General features: G+C 48.1%; 2 protein-coding genes and 1 long non-coding RNA gene across 10 annotated transcripts in view; 1 reads left to right on the plus strand and 2 right to left on the minus strand.

Moving 5' to 3' along the window:
- Positions 1-2,574, minus strand: part of GABRG3 (gamma-aminobutyric acid type A receptor subunit gamma3) — a 332,476-nt gene extending 329,902 nt beyond the window's left edge. For 2 of the 3 annotated variants that reach the window (XM_074608205.1, XM_074608195.1), the window contains exons 1-2: positions 2,424-2,574; positions 1,525-1,705 (exon numbers count right to left, since the gene is read on the minus strand). In XM_074608205.1, coding sequence (XP_074464306.1) covers positions 1,525-1,705; positions 2,424-2,514 — 272 coding nt within the window. In that variant the 5' untranslated portion in view covers positions 2,515-2,574. Of the gene's footprint in view, positions 1-1,524; positions 1,722-2,423 lie in introns of all 3 variants that reach the window. The other variant, XM_074608213.1, reaches the window with a different exon arrangement.
- On the plus strand, positions 1,369-15,434 carry LOC141751462 (uncharacterized). Of its 3 annotated transcripts, none has more exons than XR_012589996.1 (3): positions 1,369-1,598; positions 13,103-13,190; positions 14,780-15,434. It is a non-coding gene; the product is annotated as an uncharacterized LOC141751462 (long non-coding RNA). The 3 variants fall into 3 exon arrangements; XR_012589995.1 differs by having other exon boundaries at positions 11,362-13,190; positions 14,780-15,433; XR_012589993.1 differs by lacking the exons at positions 13,103-13,190; positions 14,780-15,434 and adding exons at positions 5,720-5,844; positions 11,362-12,207 and having other exon boundaries at positions 1,376-1,598.
- Positions 11,696-16,522, minus strand: part of GABRA5 (gamma-aminobutyric acid type A receptor subunit alpha5) — a 58,890-nt gene continuing 54,063 nt past the window's right edge. For 3 of the 4 annotated variants that reach the window (XM_074608244.1, XM_074608254.1, XM_074608264.1), the window contains 3 exons: positions 15,688-15,840; positions 14,073-14,284; positions 11,696-13,235 (listed from right to left, as the gene is read on the minus strand). In XM_074608244.1, the coding sequence (XP_074464345.1) occupies positions 12,933-13,235; positions 14,073-14,284; positions 15,688-15,840 (668 nt within the window). In that variant the 3' untranslated portion in view covers positions 11,696-12,932. The remainder of the gene's footprint in view (positions 13,236-14,072; positions 14,285-15,687; positions 15,841-16,522) is intronic. The other variant, XM_074608274.1, reaches the window with a different exon arrangement.

Raw genomic sequence — 16,522 nt, forward strand, 5'->3', positions numbered from 1 at the left:
GGGCAGAGAGGTTTCGCAGTGAATCAGACCAATACACTAGATACATATTTTTCAAGGTGTTTTGTTTTCCTCCTTAAGAGTTTGTTATTTCACTTCCCTTGCTTGCCTCCACGGGATTAGGCTCCCTGAAGGCATTTGAGGTTGCGTTTTCACCTGTAGCCTTACTGGTGACCACCAAATCCCCAGCATATTCCTGCTGTCCACAGAAACAAGTGCAGGATGGTGACAGGCCATTCTCAAATTGGGAAGGAACAAGGGCTGCACACCTTCCAAACTCCTCAGAGGCCACTACTTTTGATCCTGTGAGGAGACGGAGCGGAGGCAGCGCATAAACTGCAAAGGAGGAAGGCTGGAAAACACTGAGAGGTTGTGGGGAAAGGGTTTATTTCCTGCAACACGTGTGTCCAGGACTTTCTCTGGGGGCTGGCATGAAGGAGCCTCTTGTTCCTGTGAGGATTTGGAAAAGAGATGGCACTCGGGAGCGGGGCAGGCTGCCAAGAAGGAGAACGCGGTGGAAGGGAAGGGAAGGGAAGGGAAGGGAAGGGAAGGGAAGGGAAGGGAAGGGAAGGGAAGGGAAGGGAAGGGAAGGGAAGGGAAGGGAAGGGAAGGGAAGGGAAGGGAAGGGAAGGGAAGGGAAGGGAAGGTTTGTGGCTGATCCTGTGGGGGACACTGAGGTGATGCCTTTGCCTGGGTTATGTGTTGGAGGCCCTACCTAGTAGCCTGGACAACCACCGGGATGAAGGCGAGCCTGGCCCGAAAGGTCACGGCCGCAGCTGTTGGCTGTCCCCTGCTGTCCCCTCGCCGCCCGCCGTTACCGGAGCCCCGCCGGGGAGACCCTTCCCGCCGCTGAGGCAGGTTCCGGGGGTTCCCCGGCCCGACCCGGCCTCTCACACCGCCCCCTCCGCGGCGGCTAACGCGCGCCGGGCCGAAGGCGAGGCGGTTAACGGTAGTCCCCCCAGCCACCGGCACACGCCCCGGCACCCCCGGCTGGTCCCGGCCACCGGACTCACGTTTGCCGCCGCTGCCCTCTCCCTCCTCACGGCAGCCCCGTCCGCTGGGCCCCTGGGGGGTGGATCGCGGAGGGAAGCCGGGGCTGCCGGCCGCCCTGTGCCCTGAGGGCAGCCCGGGCAGCGACTGCCGCTGTCCCGCCGGGTGCCGGGCCCTGGCAGACACCGGAGCGGGAAAACTTTCTCACCGGACCGGCTTTCGGGACAACGGCCCTCGCTGGCGACCTCCGGCTTCAGACGGGGCCGGGGGGGGACACACAGCGGCAGGGCTGCAGCTGCCCGGGGAGCCGGGGAGGGAGCGGGGGAAGCCGCGTTTGGGAATAAAGCCCCGGCACGGCACGGCACGGCGCGGGGGCGCGCTGGCGGGCGGGGTGGGAGCGGGTGGGAAGAGCCCGCTGTCCTTCCCGGGCTCCCCCCGAGCATTTTGCAAACTCCGGCGAGCGGGACTCCCAAGCCCGCAAGCCCCGGTGCGAAGAGAGAGGAGAAGGGGAGGGAAGCGAGGGGAGTGCGGACTTACCAGGCGTGAAACACTGAGAGGAGGAAGAAAAGCGGCAGGAGCTTAGCGGACATGATCCGGGCAGCGCTGGCCAGGTGAGGGGTGCGGCAGGACGAAGGACAACGTTGCAGGATGTTCACATGAAAGGGAGAACGAGGTGAAGCTCGTAGCCTCTCTGCCTCCGTATTCCCAGCTTTATACCCTGAAGAAAATACCCCCTTTCACACCGCTCCGGGAAGGGAGGGGGGCGGTGGCGAAAAGAAAAAAAAGAAAAAAAAAAAAAAAAAGTGGGACGAGGGGGGAAATCCCCAGCGGAGAGGCTGCCAGGGCCAGGTATAAATCAGACTCCGCGGTCTGACAGGTGTTCGGCGGGCACCGAGCTGCGGCGCTTCCCCCTTCCTGGCAATCAGTTGCCGGGAGCAGTGGCGCGGCCCCTCCCGCTCCCCCCGGGCTGGCGCTGGCCGTGCCCCCCCCGGGCTGTGCACAGCGCGGCGGAGCCCGGGCCCCGCCGGGCCGCGGGGAGCCGCGGGGCGGGGTGGGCCGGGCCGGGCCGGGCGGAGGGCGGGCGGGCGGGAGAAGGGGCTCACCTCGCCCCCGCCCCCCTTCCCCCGCGGAGCGCCTGCAGCGCGGCACCGGAGCGGGGAGCGCCTCGTCTCAGCTCCCTGCCCAACAGGTACCCTGGATGGCGGGGGGGGGCGAGCTGGCAAGTGAACCCTGCCCCCGCCCCGGCGGGGCACACACGCACACGGGAGAGGGGGAGCAGCAAACTGGTCAGCCGGCAGCGGGGGGTTCTCCTCGCCATCGCCAGCCCGAATCCCCCCCCGCCCCCGAAGGGGCGGCTCCAAGGGGGCTGCGGCGCCCAGTGGCAGCTTCCCCCAGCTGTTTTGAGAGGTGCCCGGAGCCCCAAACCCCACACTCACTTGCCCCCGGGACGCTGGAGGTGATCTCGTCAGACGGAGGGAGAGGGGTCTGCGCTGCTTCTGGTCTCGGGGTGGTCGGAACCACGGGCATCCCGATGTACGTATAGACGCAGATCCATGTAATCGGTGCGGCTACAGCTAGGGACCTACAGTACAGCCTTCCACAGACAGATTGACAAACATACACAACGCAGCGTGTTTGTATATGCCTCTGTATCTAGCTGTATGCATATAGAAGTTTGCATGCACTGTACGAATACATGGATACGCATATAGGTGCATAAGGTACGCCTGTAGAATGTATACACAGAAAAGAGGGAGATGCGCTAGACCCAGCTGCATGGATGCATGTGTATATTGGGAATTTTGGAATAAATAAGCATTTTCTGCTGTGAGCACTCGGAAATGTGACCGCAGCCAAGTGTATTCAGGGCAAAAATAGTTTGGGTCTGGACATCATGTGTCTTTCTACTCCACTAAGAAAGCACAGATGTGATTTTTAGCGACTTCAATCCTCTCCAGGTGTGTGGAGCTTTGCACCAGGCGTCAGGGTAATAAGAATATTCCCCTTTGCTTTTAGAATCGGAAATGAAAAAATTTCACTTACATGACGGTAATCTGGAAACAAAAAGCTCTGATAGCGGTGCAACGAGTGATCCTTTAACTGTGATCATAAATCTCGGAAGCGCAGATCTTTGCTCCCTCTTTCCTTAGGCATAATTTTTAAGTTCTGTGGGTGTTGTTTTTAATTATGACATTACATTTAAGAAAAAAAAAAAGTTCTGCTGGAAGGTTAAGTCTTGCTTTTAGAATAACTCCTACATGATGCCTAAAGAGCTGGCTAGAGAGACTGCTGTTCCTGAAGTTATTTATTGAAGGAACGAGACAGCTTAGGGAAAATCCGCTGTGAGCCAGGCAATTAATTCCCAGTCATGCACTTTAGTTTTTTTTTTTTTCAACCTGAACGTCTCTTTACTAGATTATACAGCAGTTCTTTCGTGTTGACTTTGGCTAATTGCAGTTACTGTGAATTGCTAATAATCACTTGTTACAAGACTTGTGCTCTTTTCCGTCGCCAGCAGAGAGATGCGGGTGGACTCCAGACAGCCTGCTGCCTTGCGGCAATAACGGCCGGAATATTGAATGGAAGGGAAGGGAAGGGACGGTGGGAGCCCGGGGGTTGCCTGGATTTCACCAGGAAATTTCTTCAGGCGCGGGCCGGTTAAGCAGCTCGCCGATCCGCCGATGGGATGTTCGCAGGAACACCGGGGCTGCGGGGCGTGCGGGAGGCGGGACGGGGCGAGCGGGGGGAGCCGCCACCTCTCAGCTACGGGAGAAACTCCCGCCGGTGCCCGGCAGCCCCGGCGGCACCGGGCTCGGCGCAGCACGGCAGCTGGCTGCGGCCAAGAGCCTTTTCAGGCACCCGAAGGTTTTCTGAAGGCTGGTGCTTGCGGAAAAAACATCACTTCGGGCTCCGAAAAATGTGTGTATTCACCCAGAGACGCTCTCAACTCGAATAAATAAAAGCCTAAGCCGTCCCCGGCAGAGCAAACTGCTGGGGAGATGCTGCAGCTGCGAGGCCGCCGCGGTCCCGGCCGGAGCGGCCGCCCTGGCCGGGCTGCTCTGCCGGGGGCGGCCGGGCCGCGGCGGGGGGGGCCTTTCCCTCTGTCACCGCCGGGGCGAGCGGCGTAAGTAGGCCAGATGGTACCGTGGCAAAAACACCCGGGGAAGAGGCACACCGGAGGCGATTTGCAAGGAGGGATGGCGAGCCGGGCTCCAGCGCCGCCTCACCCGCCGGGGGGCCGGGCGCTCGGCAGCCCCGCGCCGCCGGGACCCCCGCACACCTTCTCCTCTCCGCCGGGGGTGGCTTCCCTGCCGCGGCGGCTCCGCCCGGCGCCGCTCCGCCTCCTCCCCCTGCCCGCCGTCCCCGTCCCGCCCCCGCCGCCTCCTGCGCGGCGGCGGGATCCTCTGGCGGCGGCAGCGGGAAGCGCGGAGGCGAGGTGAGGGACGGGACGGGACGGGACGGGACGGGACAGGGTTGCGTGTCCCCCCCCCCGCCTCCAGCCAGCGGCAGAACACTCGGTTACCTCTGTTGGGTGGCCGTGTGCCGTTACCGGTGCTGTATGTGGTCACCAAGTCACCCAGCGCTCCGGGAAAACCCGCAGGGTGTTAGACTGAATATTCCCCTCTTGCCTTGCGGGGTGACAGCAAGCCCCAAGGCTCTAGTGGAGCTTTACGGTTCGTTCATTATTGCCTCCTTCTCCCCGGGCTGAAAGTAAAAAAAAAAAAAAAAAAAAGAAAAAGTGATATTTAAGATTTTCCGTCCATTGTCCTCGGTGGGCTGTGTGTTACTGACAAAGAAATACATTAGCACCACTCGTCGTAATACCGTATGCCTCAGTCATTTCTACTGTTCCTCTTTTCATACATGCTTTTCTGTTATTTTTAAGCACACTTTCTGACTTTGCTGAGCCTTTTCAAATTGTATATTCAGGTAAGGGTCACGATTATCTAGCACATGTTTTAACAAAACAACATTTTATCATACCCTGTAATGATATTAAAAGTTTATTTTTTCTAGCACAATAAAATGGATCCACATTTTAACTTATTTTTTGCTGCATTTTCAGAGAATTACTGTATTTTCAACCTGAGGGATTCCAAAGGGATACTTCCGTGTATTTCTTGTGCAGGGGGCGAAGTACGGGCCTCTGAAAGCAGCTGTGCAGGGAGCTGGTTGGAATAAGTAAGGAGGGAAATGCAGAGGGAGGGAATGGGGCTCACAGATCAAGTGTTCCACTTGCTAGAACTGTGTACCCCTTTTCTAGCACTAAACAGTTTCCTGATATTGGGTACCTGAACTTTTCTGTGATTTCATGTTGAAGGAAAGCCCTCACTGGTGACTTTCCTGGCATCTCAGAGGCTGAGGCTGCCACCTACACCACGAGCAACACAGGAGGGAGCTGGCACTGCTCAGAGACAAACAGGGGAGGGATGAAACCTGTCTCCTACAGCTCCTGGAGTCCTCCAGCTGGAGGCTTATTAGGGATTTATTAGAGACTAGAGGCAGCCTATTGTGGCTGAAGGTCTCTGTCACTCCCGCTGGAAGCACTCTGCTTTGTACAAGTAATTAAATCTGCCTTGAAGTAGAAAGTTGAACCTCAGAGTCCAGCCACTTTTTGTGTGCCTTCAGCTCTGTCCTTCAGCATGGGACTCTCTTTGGCCCATGGGCAGGATATGGAGAATCCTTCCCAATGCTGCAGCTCTTCAGCAGCTTTATGTATGCTTGCTTGCAGAAGCACGAGCATCAAGGGCAGGCAGGCTTGGACCTCTGGGGCTGGACAACCCTTGAGTGATTGTTCTGAGGACGTCAGTAACACCAGCCTGCAGTGAATGAAGATCCACTGAGGCCAAGGCTGCTGTGAGTGGCTGGTTCCAGCATTTGTTATTATGTATGTGACAAGTTGTGCGGTATTTTTTGTCCTACATGTAGTACATCAATTTTTCCCACCTACATATGCAACCTATCATTGTTGGTCCAGTGCATTGCAATCTATCAGTATTTCTCAAAAACTCTCTAAATTCATCTAACTGAAATGAGTTGGTATCTTCAATCAACATTCTTAATTTCCTTTTCACTTTGTTTTTAGCCAGGGCCAAATTAAACAGCAACTTTTAAGACATGATGACTGTGAGAAGGGATAATTGCTTTTGAGGATGGCAATGAAAAGGCAAATAATGCAGTACAGAATGGGACACTTACACTTGAGTATGAATTAGTGGTAATCCTAGGAAGATCCTTCAGAAGTCCTTTGGGCTTCATAAAATCTAAATGCCATTCTTTCTGTCTTTCTCAAAATGGAACAGATGTCCGTAACAAAATACTGGAAGATGGAAAACTCGCAAGGTGAGTATGTCATCTGAGACTGTCACCATACAATTGCCATATTTAAGTGTTTGTAGTGACATAACAACATATAAAAACCCAGGAAGAATTCAAGCAATTTGATTAAACACTCCTTTAGAATAATTTAGGTTCCTCTGAACATTTCAGTGTCAAGTCAATCAGAGGAGCAAGGGTGTTAGGGGAAATATATCCTTATTACAAAGAACATTATCTCCACATTTAGAAAACAAATAGCTGTGCAAGTGCTACATTCATCTTGTCTGCATAAACTGAATAGCAAAGCAGTTTCATTCAGTTTTCTTGAAAGTTTAACTTATTCATTCAGCCAGAATTTTTGAAAGACAAGATTATTTCATAAAATCATTTCTTTCTCAGTTTTGTACAAATATGTTTAGTTATTCCACAGAGGGCACATTCCATTTAGAAAAAAAGCAGAACACAATTCAAGATAACAGAAGAGGTCTAAGCTTTAGAAAATACACTGTTGCCTAAATTCATCCTTGGAGTAAGCTGGCACAGCTCAAATATCAGAAATGAAAACCTTTTCCATTGTATTTGACTTGTTCTTTCATTCTTAATGGGCACAAGTGAAGAAATTTGGCAGTAGAACTGCACACACTTACTCTCCGGTGCTGAATTGTTGTAATTCACTTTTCAACTTTTTTTTTTTTTCATGAAATCATACAGGAAAAACCCAATGACAAGCAATTCCTATTTATTACTCTCTTTGGCTGTGACTAAGCTGTGAAGTAGATGTGCCCCGCAGGGTCCCAGCTCACCCACACTGGGGACAGTGACATAGTTCACCCCACTCCTGAAGGCCCAGGCTCCTTCCAGGGGAAACCAGAGGAGGTTGATGTACATCCAGGTACCGCCCCAGCCTGGAACAGGATAAGGCCAAGGTGTTTACTTTGAGCCAGGATCTGGGAAATGCTCCCATCTCCCACAGTTCAGATGCCATCAATGAGTAATGGTCTCCCACACAAACAGTTCCACTGACTGCAGAGAGATTTAAATTGTTAGGTGTTGTGTAGTGCGAGGCAGTGGCATTTAACTATTCCAGCCTGGAATCGAGCAGTTTATTGAAGCATCTCCCAAACTATGGGACAACACCTACTCTTCAGGCAGGAGCACACACTGCGAGGTGGCTGCTGCTTCTTCTACCATTTCAGTTCTCAGCAAGGATTAGGAGTGCGTGGGCTTATCTGAGAAATGTAAGATAGATGGTTTCTTCAAGAAATTTCAACCTGGTTTAGCAAATCCATGATAACAGAATGAGCTCTAATCATTATCTTCTGCCTTTACCTTCAAACACAGAAAGCAAGAGTCAATATAACTGGAAGTGATTTAAGTATAGAATGTCTGTGGTGCCATATGCCTGTGTCAGGTAATTATCATGTTATCTACACATCAGGTAAACTCCAGTAAACTGCTTACCAAATTAAAGCAAAGGGCCTGATCCTACAACTGTGTGACTCCACTGTTTTCAGGTAGTTCCGTATTCAGTGAAGACAAGGAGACTCTCCATGTAAGTAAAATTGGTCAGATTTAGAGGTCCTGGCAATGAGTCCTGCAATGGAGACCAGAAAGTGATGCTGAGCCATTCAGGGTAAGAGTCAGACTTCACTGTAAGCAAATAAACCAAGCACAGAAAACCCTCTGGGGCAGACAGAATGGCTGTGAAGATGCTGCAAAGATAATTCTGAGTTTCGTGTTCATGTAGTGAAAAGCCTCACACTGGAGGCTTTTTGCGGAAGTTTGAGGAAAATGATAAGCAACTTCTTGTGATTCTTTCTCTTTCCTGCTTTGGGATTCATATGCATTCAGACATCCTTTTAGCATGCAGGCTGTCCTCTGGAGGTTCACAGATTGCTTATAGTCTTCAACAGTGTAGTAAATACAGCCTCTGTATTGTCCCAGAAGCACTCTGGTGCCACTTTCACAAGTACTCTGTGGCCCAGGGTCTGACTAGGCATTCCTGCACTCCATCCTTCTCTTGCAGAAGAATATTTGCTGAGTAGCTGTACGGGGTCAGGACAAAGGTCCGGACAGGGCAGCATCCTTCCTCTGAAAGCAGCCAGAAGCAGAGGGGTTTGGGGAAGAATAAGAGAAACAGGGTACGTATGTACGATATTCCTCCCAAGTACTCCTCTAGCTTCCAGCAGTCAGTGTCTCAGGATCCTGATATAGTTTCAATCTATTTAGAGAATTGTGCCAAAGCCCCATGCTCCTAATTGAATTTGTACCCACAGAACCTGGTTTCGGTCAGTGACTGTCCCGTTAGTTCCTTAACAGTAACTGTTTTTATTTTAAAACCCTACAACTAACTACCCAATCTTCCTGTGGGGAAAAAAAAAAAAAAACAACCAACGAAAACAAAAACAAAACCAAACCCACTATGTTTTTCATGTAACATGAATGTTTAGTATCTGAGGGAAAGAAGTGTTAAGAACCCAAGTTTGCAATTGCAAGTATTATCATATATAATAATGTGTGATAAAAATGCTTGAGCCTGTGCCACCTGTAGGCTGTGAGAATGATTGGGAAGAGAACAGGTACTGATGTACCTAAACATGAGGAGGAACTTCTTTCCTGTGAGGGTGGCAGAGCACTGGAACAGGCTGCCCAGAGAGGTGGTGGAGTCTCCGTCTCTGGAGACATTCAAAACCCGCCTGGACGCGTTCCTGTGCAACCTGCTCTAGGTGACCCTGCTGTGGCAGGGGGGTTGGACTAGATGATGATCTCCAGACGTCCCTTCCAACCCCTGTCATTCTATGATTCTATGATACATACCTGCCAACAACGTGATAGCATGCGTACCTATGGGGTCAAAAAAAGGCCAAGTCATCATGCGGACTATCTCCTGGTGGGTCCTCATCAGGCCACCCATCATCCTCAGACACCTGGTTGAGCAAGATTAGTTTGGTGCATTATGCTGTGTGTGTCACTGATGTTGCAAGAGTTACATCTCACCTTTTATTCTGGTGAGACTAGAAATAGCAAGCTGTTGGTAAAATGATTCCCAGCAAGAAGCCTTGTCCAGATGTGTTACCCAGCACACATCCATCTGCCATAAGTGTCAATGGCATGCGATATCATCATCAACCACAGGAAAAGAGTCAAGGACAGTGCACAAACACTCACCTGTAGGGCCACAGGCAGTCTCCCTCAGTGATTAACAGTGAGACCCTACCATGCCACTCATTGTGTGGTCACTTTGCCTTGCCACAGGAGGAATATATACCCACTGTACAATGTGTACCCATGAAATGACTAGAAGCAAAGTTCCCCGGGTATGCACACCCCAATTAAGAGGAATTGTTACGTTTGCTAGCTCTGACAGCGTGTTGGGCTCACCTCCCCTTGTCTGGCTACTCAGCCTCCAGGAGCCTAGCACCGCATTCGTTGTACATCTCTGTGGCCTTAGGAAGAGGCAGAAGAGGCTGCAACTGAGAGGTCTGTCTTGCGTATGCAGAAAGATCAGCTCCTCTCTGCCAGTCACAAGGCGTCAGCTGTTTTGTAGATGCTCAGTGAGTGAATCACTGGGGACACCCAGTGCAATGGCTGTGCACTTAGGATCATAGAATCATAGAATAGTTTGGGTTGGAAGGGACCTTTAAAGGTCATCTAATCCAACCTTCCCTCCAATGAGCAGGGATATCTTCAACTAGATCAGGTTGCTCAGAGCCCCGTCCAACCTGACCTTGAATGCTTCCAGGGATGGGGCATCTACCACCTCGCTGGGCCACCTGTTCCAGTGTTTCACCACCCTCATTGTAAAAAATTTCTTCCTTCTATCTAGTCTAAATCTACCCTCTTTTACTTTAAAGCCATTACTCCTTGTCCTATCACAACAGGCCCTGCTAAAAAGTTTGCCCCCATCTTTCCTGTAGGCCCCCTTTAAGTACTGGTAGGCCACAATATGGTCTCCCCAGAGCTTTCTCTTCTTCAGGCTGAACAAACCCAACCTTTTCAGCCTGTCCTTATAGGGGAGGTGCTCCAGCCCTCTGATCATCTTGTCCCTCCTCTCGACTCACTCCAACAGGTCCATGTCTTTCCTGCGCTGAGGGCTCCAGAATTGGATGCAGTACTCTAGGTGGGGTCTCACCAGAGCGGAGTAGAGGGGCAGAGTCACCTCCCTCGACCTGCTGGCCATGCTGCTTTTCATGCAGCCCAGGATGTGGTTGGCTTTCTGGGCTGCACGTGCACATTGTTGGCTCATGTCCACTTTTTCATCCACCAGTACCCCCAAATCCTTCTTGGCAGGGCTGCTCTCAATCCCTTCATCCCCCAGCCTGTGTTGATACTGGGCGTTGCCCTGACCCAGGTGCAGGGCCTTTCACTTGGCCTTGTTGAACCTTATGAGGTTCACATGGGCCCACTTCACGAGCCTGTCCAGGTCCTTCTGGATGGCATCCTGTCCCTCAGGCTTGTCAACCGCACCACTCAGCTTGGTATTGTCTGTAAACTTGTTGAGGAAGCACGCGATGCCAGTATGTCATTGATGAAGATATTGAACAGTGCTGGTCCCAATGCTTCACTGCACTGTGTCCCTGTTGGACTTGGCAAAGCTACGTGCCCTTCACCAAGAAAACAGGAGCTCTTGATGGCTCTCACCCTTTTGGGGGAATAACCTGCATGAAAGAAAAGAAATAGCCATGGGACTTTATGACTGCAGTTTTTCCCTCTTTTCAATCCCCAAAGGGCCGGATTAATTGTATTCAGGTACTATTATCCCACTTTTAAAAACAAAGAAATGATGAAACAGGGGGGCTGTGGCTACCCAAAGCCATATGGGAAGCCTACGTGAAAAGAGAAATCCAAATCCTCACCTTGGCTCAGGACAGCACTGCAGCTGATAGATGGGCATGCCCCTCCCTTGCTCCTCCTTACCAGCTTCCAGTCACCCGCTCAGTCCCGTGGCTTCTCCCTGGCCACTGAGAATTTGCAAATTTCTAATTCCACAGCATCAAACGAAAAGCTGCAAAAAGGAATAGACATGTGAGATTTTTTTCTCTTGGCAATGTTTAGGAATGAAGGGGATGAAGAGAAGACACACAAGAAGCCCAGACAGCTCCCCAGTCCTGGACCAGACCCTCACCTCAAAGTGAAGCACGGACTCTCTTCTCCGTCCCAAACAGAAAATGGGGCTGATGTTCCATAGCAAGAAAGCAGCTAATTCGGAAACATCCTTATTCACTGTCTTTGCTCAATATGTAACCTTCTGGGAAACACTGAGGATGGGTCATGCGCACACACGTGATCGAGTGTGTGTGTGTTTGCCTTCCAATTAGTTCTTTCAGCTCTTGTGGTGATTTTTTGGTCTCTCTAAAAGGACAACCAGTATAAAAATGACATTTTGCAATCAAATGTTGAATGCATTTTTTATTTAAACATTAAGATTAAATTACAAAAGCTTCTGGAACAAAGAAAGGATGCCAAGGAGGAAAGAGCTGAAAACTCAGATTGCATTTTCTCATTCATTGTGAAAGCGAAACACATTGGCAGCAGCAAGGCGTTTTATAGAAAAGTTTCAGATGGACAGTACAAAGACCTTTCTGTCAATATTGTCACTGAAACACCTTGCTGTCATGAAGCACATCTTTTTTTGCAGATCACACTTCTTAGTGTTGGCTGATTCGTTTTCATTGTGGGAAACAAGTAATAATTATTTCAGAATTACTGTAATTCTTTACTGTTAATCTCTGCTAATATAACACAATCTTCTTCTTGGGAAAATGTCCAAACATTGTTTACTTTACCCTAATAAAAATGTCTACTGCTGTTGTTAAAAGTTTTATTTGCACAAGTATGTTCCTAATCTATGTTAATTTCATGCAATATATCTCTAACTTTTGGAATAAATACTGAGAATCGTTAGAGAAATTTCCTTGGAATGCAAAATCCAAACAAACTTCATATTTTCTTTTATGGGCAAAATTCCACCACCTTTATTTACACAAGTAGCATCCTGCTCCCTATGTTACTTCACTGCAAGCTAGAGGCTTGAGCAGTGAAAATCAGCGTAGCCCCATTAAGATTTACTGCATTGTGTTAACTTCTAATGGAAATTGGGCTGAGCAGTTTCACCTGTGGAGTAATGCGCTACTTAGAACCAGTAAAGGTGCTCAAACATAGCCCTACACTTAGTAATTTGGCACATTTACAACTGGCGTTACTCAGTAACCTGTCAGATGACAATAGTGGAGCTCTTCTGTAAAATATAGGTTAAGCCTACATTTGTATGACTGTACATCTGAAGTATAAAAACCACGATATGTAGTACACTCGAACAGTTAAAAAATATAACTTATTTTATTTGTAAACTATCAATGCAAGATACTCAGCAGCAAAGAAGCCATGTTCAATGTCTTCTGATCTTTTATAAAGATCTGTTGCTGTAAGTAGTATAATTGTCTCCGAAACATCTGAGGTTACATGTAGAAACAATCAAGGCAATATTATTTGTACATATTATTAAACATGCAAAAAACTTCCTGAAGAATATTGCCCAAATGTAGAAAGTCGTCTGGATCTCAAATTTTCCTTGGTAGCATCTGCTTTGTAAGTATGGCTCACATGTGGCTTTAGAGTCCTTCAGTTTATTTTGGAGAATTGGCACCTTTAATAACAGGCTCCCTATTCAAATATGTGGCCCAGTAAACTAAGTTAAAAGTTCCAAACAGCACTGGGAAGATTATCCGGGACATTTTGTCAATCTTACTGATGCTGTTGTAAGTCTTTTTGCTTTCAGCAGGCTTTTCTTCTGCAGGCTTCACTGGAGCAGACGCAGTGTTTGAGATGACAGATGGGGCTGAGTCCTTTGGCATGTTTGGTGCGGGGGTCATCTTCCCAGTGCTGTAAGTATTAGTTGATTTATTTCCCATCAATTCACGCTCTTTTTTCTGCAGTGTAAAGAACAAAATGTTAGACCGCAGGAACAGAAAGTGGAAACACGTTCTCAAGATATTAACCCAAAAATCTAAGTGCCATAATCAGTCATGCTAACAAATGCCTGTTGGCTATTCCAGCTTTGACTCCCAAACAGCTGTTTATGCCTCGATTTGATAGCCCTCATGCAGGTTGGACTTTCCCTGATGCCAGAGAAAGCTAAGAGCGGCCGGCCGGACCCAGAGCCCACCTGGTATGTGCATTTGCAGCTTCTTTTGTCAGGGCGATGCAGTCCTGCACCTGCAGAGGTTGCTGCCATGGCAGGGAGGTTGCAACTGGATGACCTTTAAGGTCCCTTCCAACCCAAACCACTCTACAATTCTATGAAAATTTTCATTTCAGCGTGGAACGCAAAAATTCGTGTTTTCACCTCTCTTCTGTCTCTTTTTTTATTGTCCCTGGTGGGACACTGACTCGGGGAGCTCAATGTGAGCTTTGGCATTTATTTGGCAGAGCATATAAGGAGTGCTCTGCAGAGATATGTTTCATAGTACATGTCTGTGACTATCAGAAGTTTGCTCAATGAAATCCCATGCCATGTGTACTCAGTGCCCTATATCCTCCTGAAAACCACCCACTCCATACAGATGGTGGAGACTGATAGTCTATCTCCGTAAAGAGAAGGTGGCATATTTCCTTGCAAATTTTCCCTTACAGGAAGGTGAAAGTATGCCATGAGCTAATAAAATACCTTTTCCACGAAGAAGCTGAAAATTGTCCATTCAGTTATTTGAACTATGCTGAGTAACTGCTTTTTTATTCTAGATATTTACAAAATGTAAGGTAAGCACCTTGATTTTAGCAGCTTCCTGGGCTTTTTTGCCATCCCATGCCCAACTTCTCTTGGTGAAATAGTTGACTGTTGCAAATTCAATCAATGCAGAAAATACAAAGGCATAGCAGACAGCTATAAACCAGTCCATTGCAGTAGCGTAGGCCACTTTTGGCAAAGAGTTACGGGCACTGATACTTAAGGTGGTCATGGTGAGGACCGTTGTTACTCCTGTAAAGGAGGAAAAAACCAAAAAGAAGCAGAGATCAGTTTGGTGGCTCTTTCAAGTTCCTTAATGAGTTATGAGCAGGCCCCAATTCAGCAGGATACCCAAGAAGGCCACATGAACTCAGTGTTTGTATAGTACAGGCCAAAAGAGTAAGATGCTTTGCTCTCCAAGAAAAAATGAAAGCCTCCACCCCCAGGTGTTTACTTCTGTGGTGTTCTGTTTATCTCTAGTATTTAAATAAGTATTTTTAGGTGTAATGCAAAGCCAGCTGTAACATAAATCAAATTCTCACTGGTGTTTTATCCCCGTACACAGATGCATGGTATGTATAGTGTCCCTCATTAATCAGTACATTATAAAATCAGTGAGCAACCCCTTTAGCAGTACCTGTCAGAATAAAGTAGGATTACTGATTTTATTTCCTTACATGGAGATTTTACATATGAAATCATTAGCTGTTATGGATTTCCTTGACTATAGCTCCTCTTTTCCCACAGGCCAGTAAATGACAGAGCTGCCACTACTTTAATCTGTGGAAGGATGCCCCCAATAGGACAAAATTCAACTCTCAGTTACAGCTTTGCAAACCTAGAATGGATACCACGGGTCAGCAAAGCGACGTTGGTACCCGTGTTCTCTCCATACAGCTTGCTGAACTGATTTTTTGATCAAAGCTGCTGACTGATTTCAGTAGGGTTGTACAGAAGAATGACTCTTTTAAGAACAGCTGAATGAAGTTTTACATAATCAACTGTTCCCGCTCCCCTCACTTTTCATCTAGTGAAAATTTTGTATTTCATCAGCCTTCACTTAAGACTGTGTTTATTTTCTGCAATCTTCTAGTGATAAATGGAGTAATTTAAGAGACCCCAAAGGATTATTCCATGACAACTTCTGTAGTAAATACACATTTTCTAAATGCAAAGTCATATTAATTTGTTTGATGGTAATAGAGATAATTGTCACTAATTAACCTCTACATGGTTTTCCCAGATAAACATCTTAGAACACAGATAAACAAAATGTCTTGAAGTGAAATCTGTTTCAAATGCTTAGCTAGAATATATACTAAATATGATAATATGTATGGTTTTTTGTTCTATACAATACAGTATTTTACCTGAGTGGAAAAAAAACCCTGCAAATCACACTAATCTGATTCTTCTGTCTTCTGTCCTTAACCTTCATACAACTGATTCTTGAGCACTTTCTGTCATAACTTTAGCAAAAAAGACCACACTGTGTTTTTAAATGGATTTTGAATTTAAACTGGTAGAGAACAAGGGAACACATAGAACATCTCAAGCAGATACAGACATCAGTGCACTGTGGTTTTGTTACAGCAAATCACTTCCACAAGCCAGATCGTTCCTTCCCGTGTGCTGGGAGAAAGGGGGATACTCACCAAAGACAGTCCTAGCAGGGACAGATTCTCTGTTGAGCCAAAACGACACTTGTGATAAGATCACAGTCATGATGCAAGGAAGGTACGTCTGGATGACAAAATAACCAATTTTTCTTTTCAGATGAAAATGGGCTGTCATAATAGTATATTCGCCTAGAAGGAGAAAAATGTGCATGTGGGTAAAGTAAGGGAGACTTTAAGGACTTAAGCAGGCCAGCTCCACCACCCCCACCTATTTGACGATACCACTCAGCCATTCTTAATTGCGTGAAATATGCCTGGATTTCTGCAGTGTAGAAAACCAGGACTTGAGACAGAGGTGCTGCTAGATCCTGCTAGACTTCACATGCAGTCCCCAAAAGCAGAAGACAAGGACTGACTGCTCCTTCTGCACTGAAAGGCTGCGGTCCTTCTATGCACCTGGGACATCTTGATGTTCACAAGTTTGAAAAATCTGGGTTGCTGGCACTGCCTCAGTCCTGCCTGGTTTTGACTGAGTCCTGTAAACTGTCTTACCACAGTAACGATTAAGGCCATCTACTCTAAGAAACCTGATTTAGCAGCAGGACTTAACCTCATTAGGGCAACTGTTACTGCCAAGCCATCGGTTTTCCGTAATGAGAACTCCCCCTGCTTTAGGGACTGCCTGTCCCACTGTCGGTGCTGCAAAAAATGCAGCTTTGCACGTGGATCCTGGGAGGCCTTGTGGATCTCAATACCCAAACCCATCAGATTGCTTCTCTGAAAAAACAAAATCCCTCTCGTGCATGCAGTTTTCCTAGAATTTGGTACACTTTGGCCCTCGGAAAGAGAATGTCTCTGGATAGACATGGTG

The sequence above is a fragment of the Larus michahellis genome, chromosome 1 (genome assembly GCF_964199755.1).
Source record: "Larus michahellis chromosome 1, bLarMic1.1, whole genome shotgun sequence".
NCBI classification, from domain to species: domain Eukaryota; kingdom Metazoa; phylum Chordata; class Aves; order Charadriiformes; family Laridae; genus Larus; species Larus michahellis.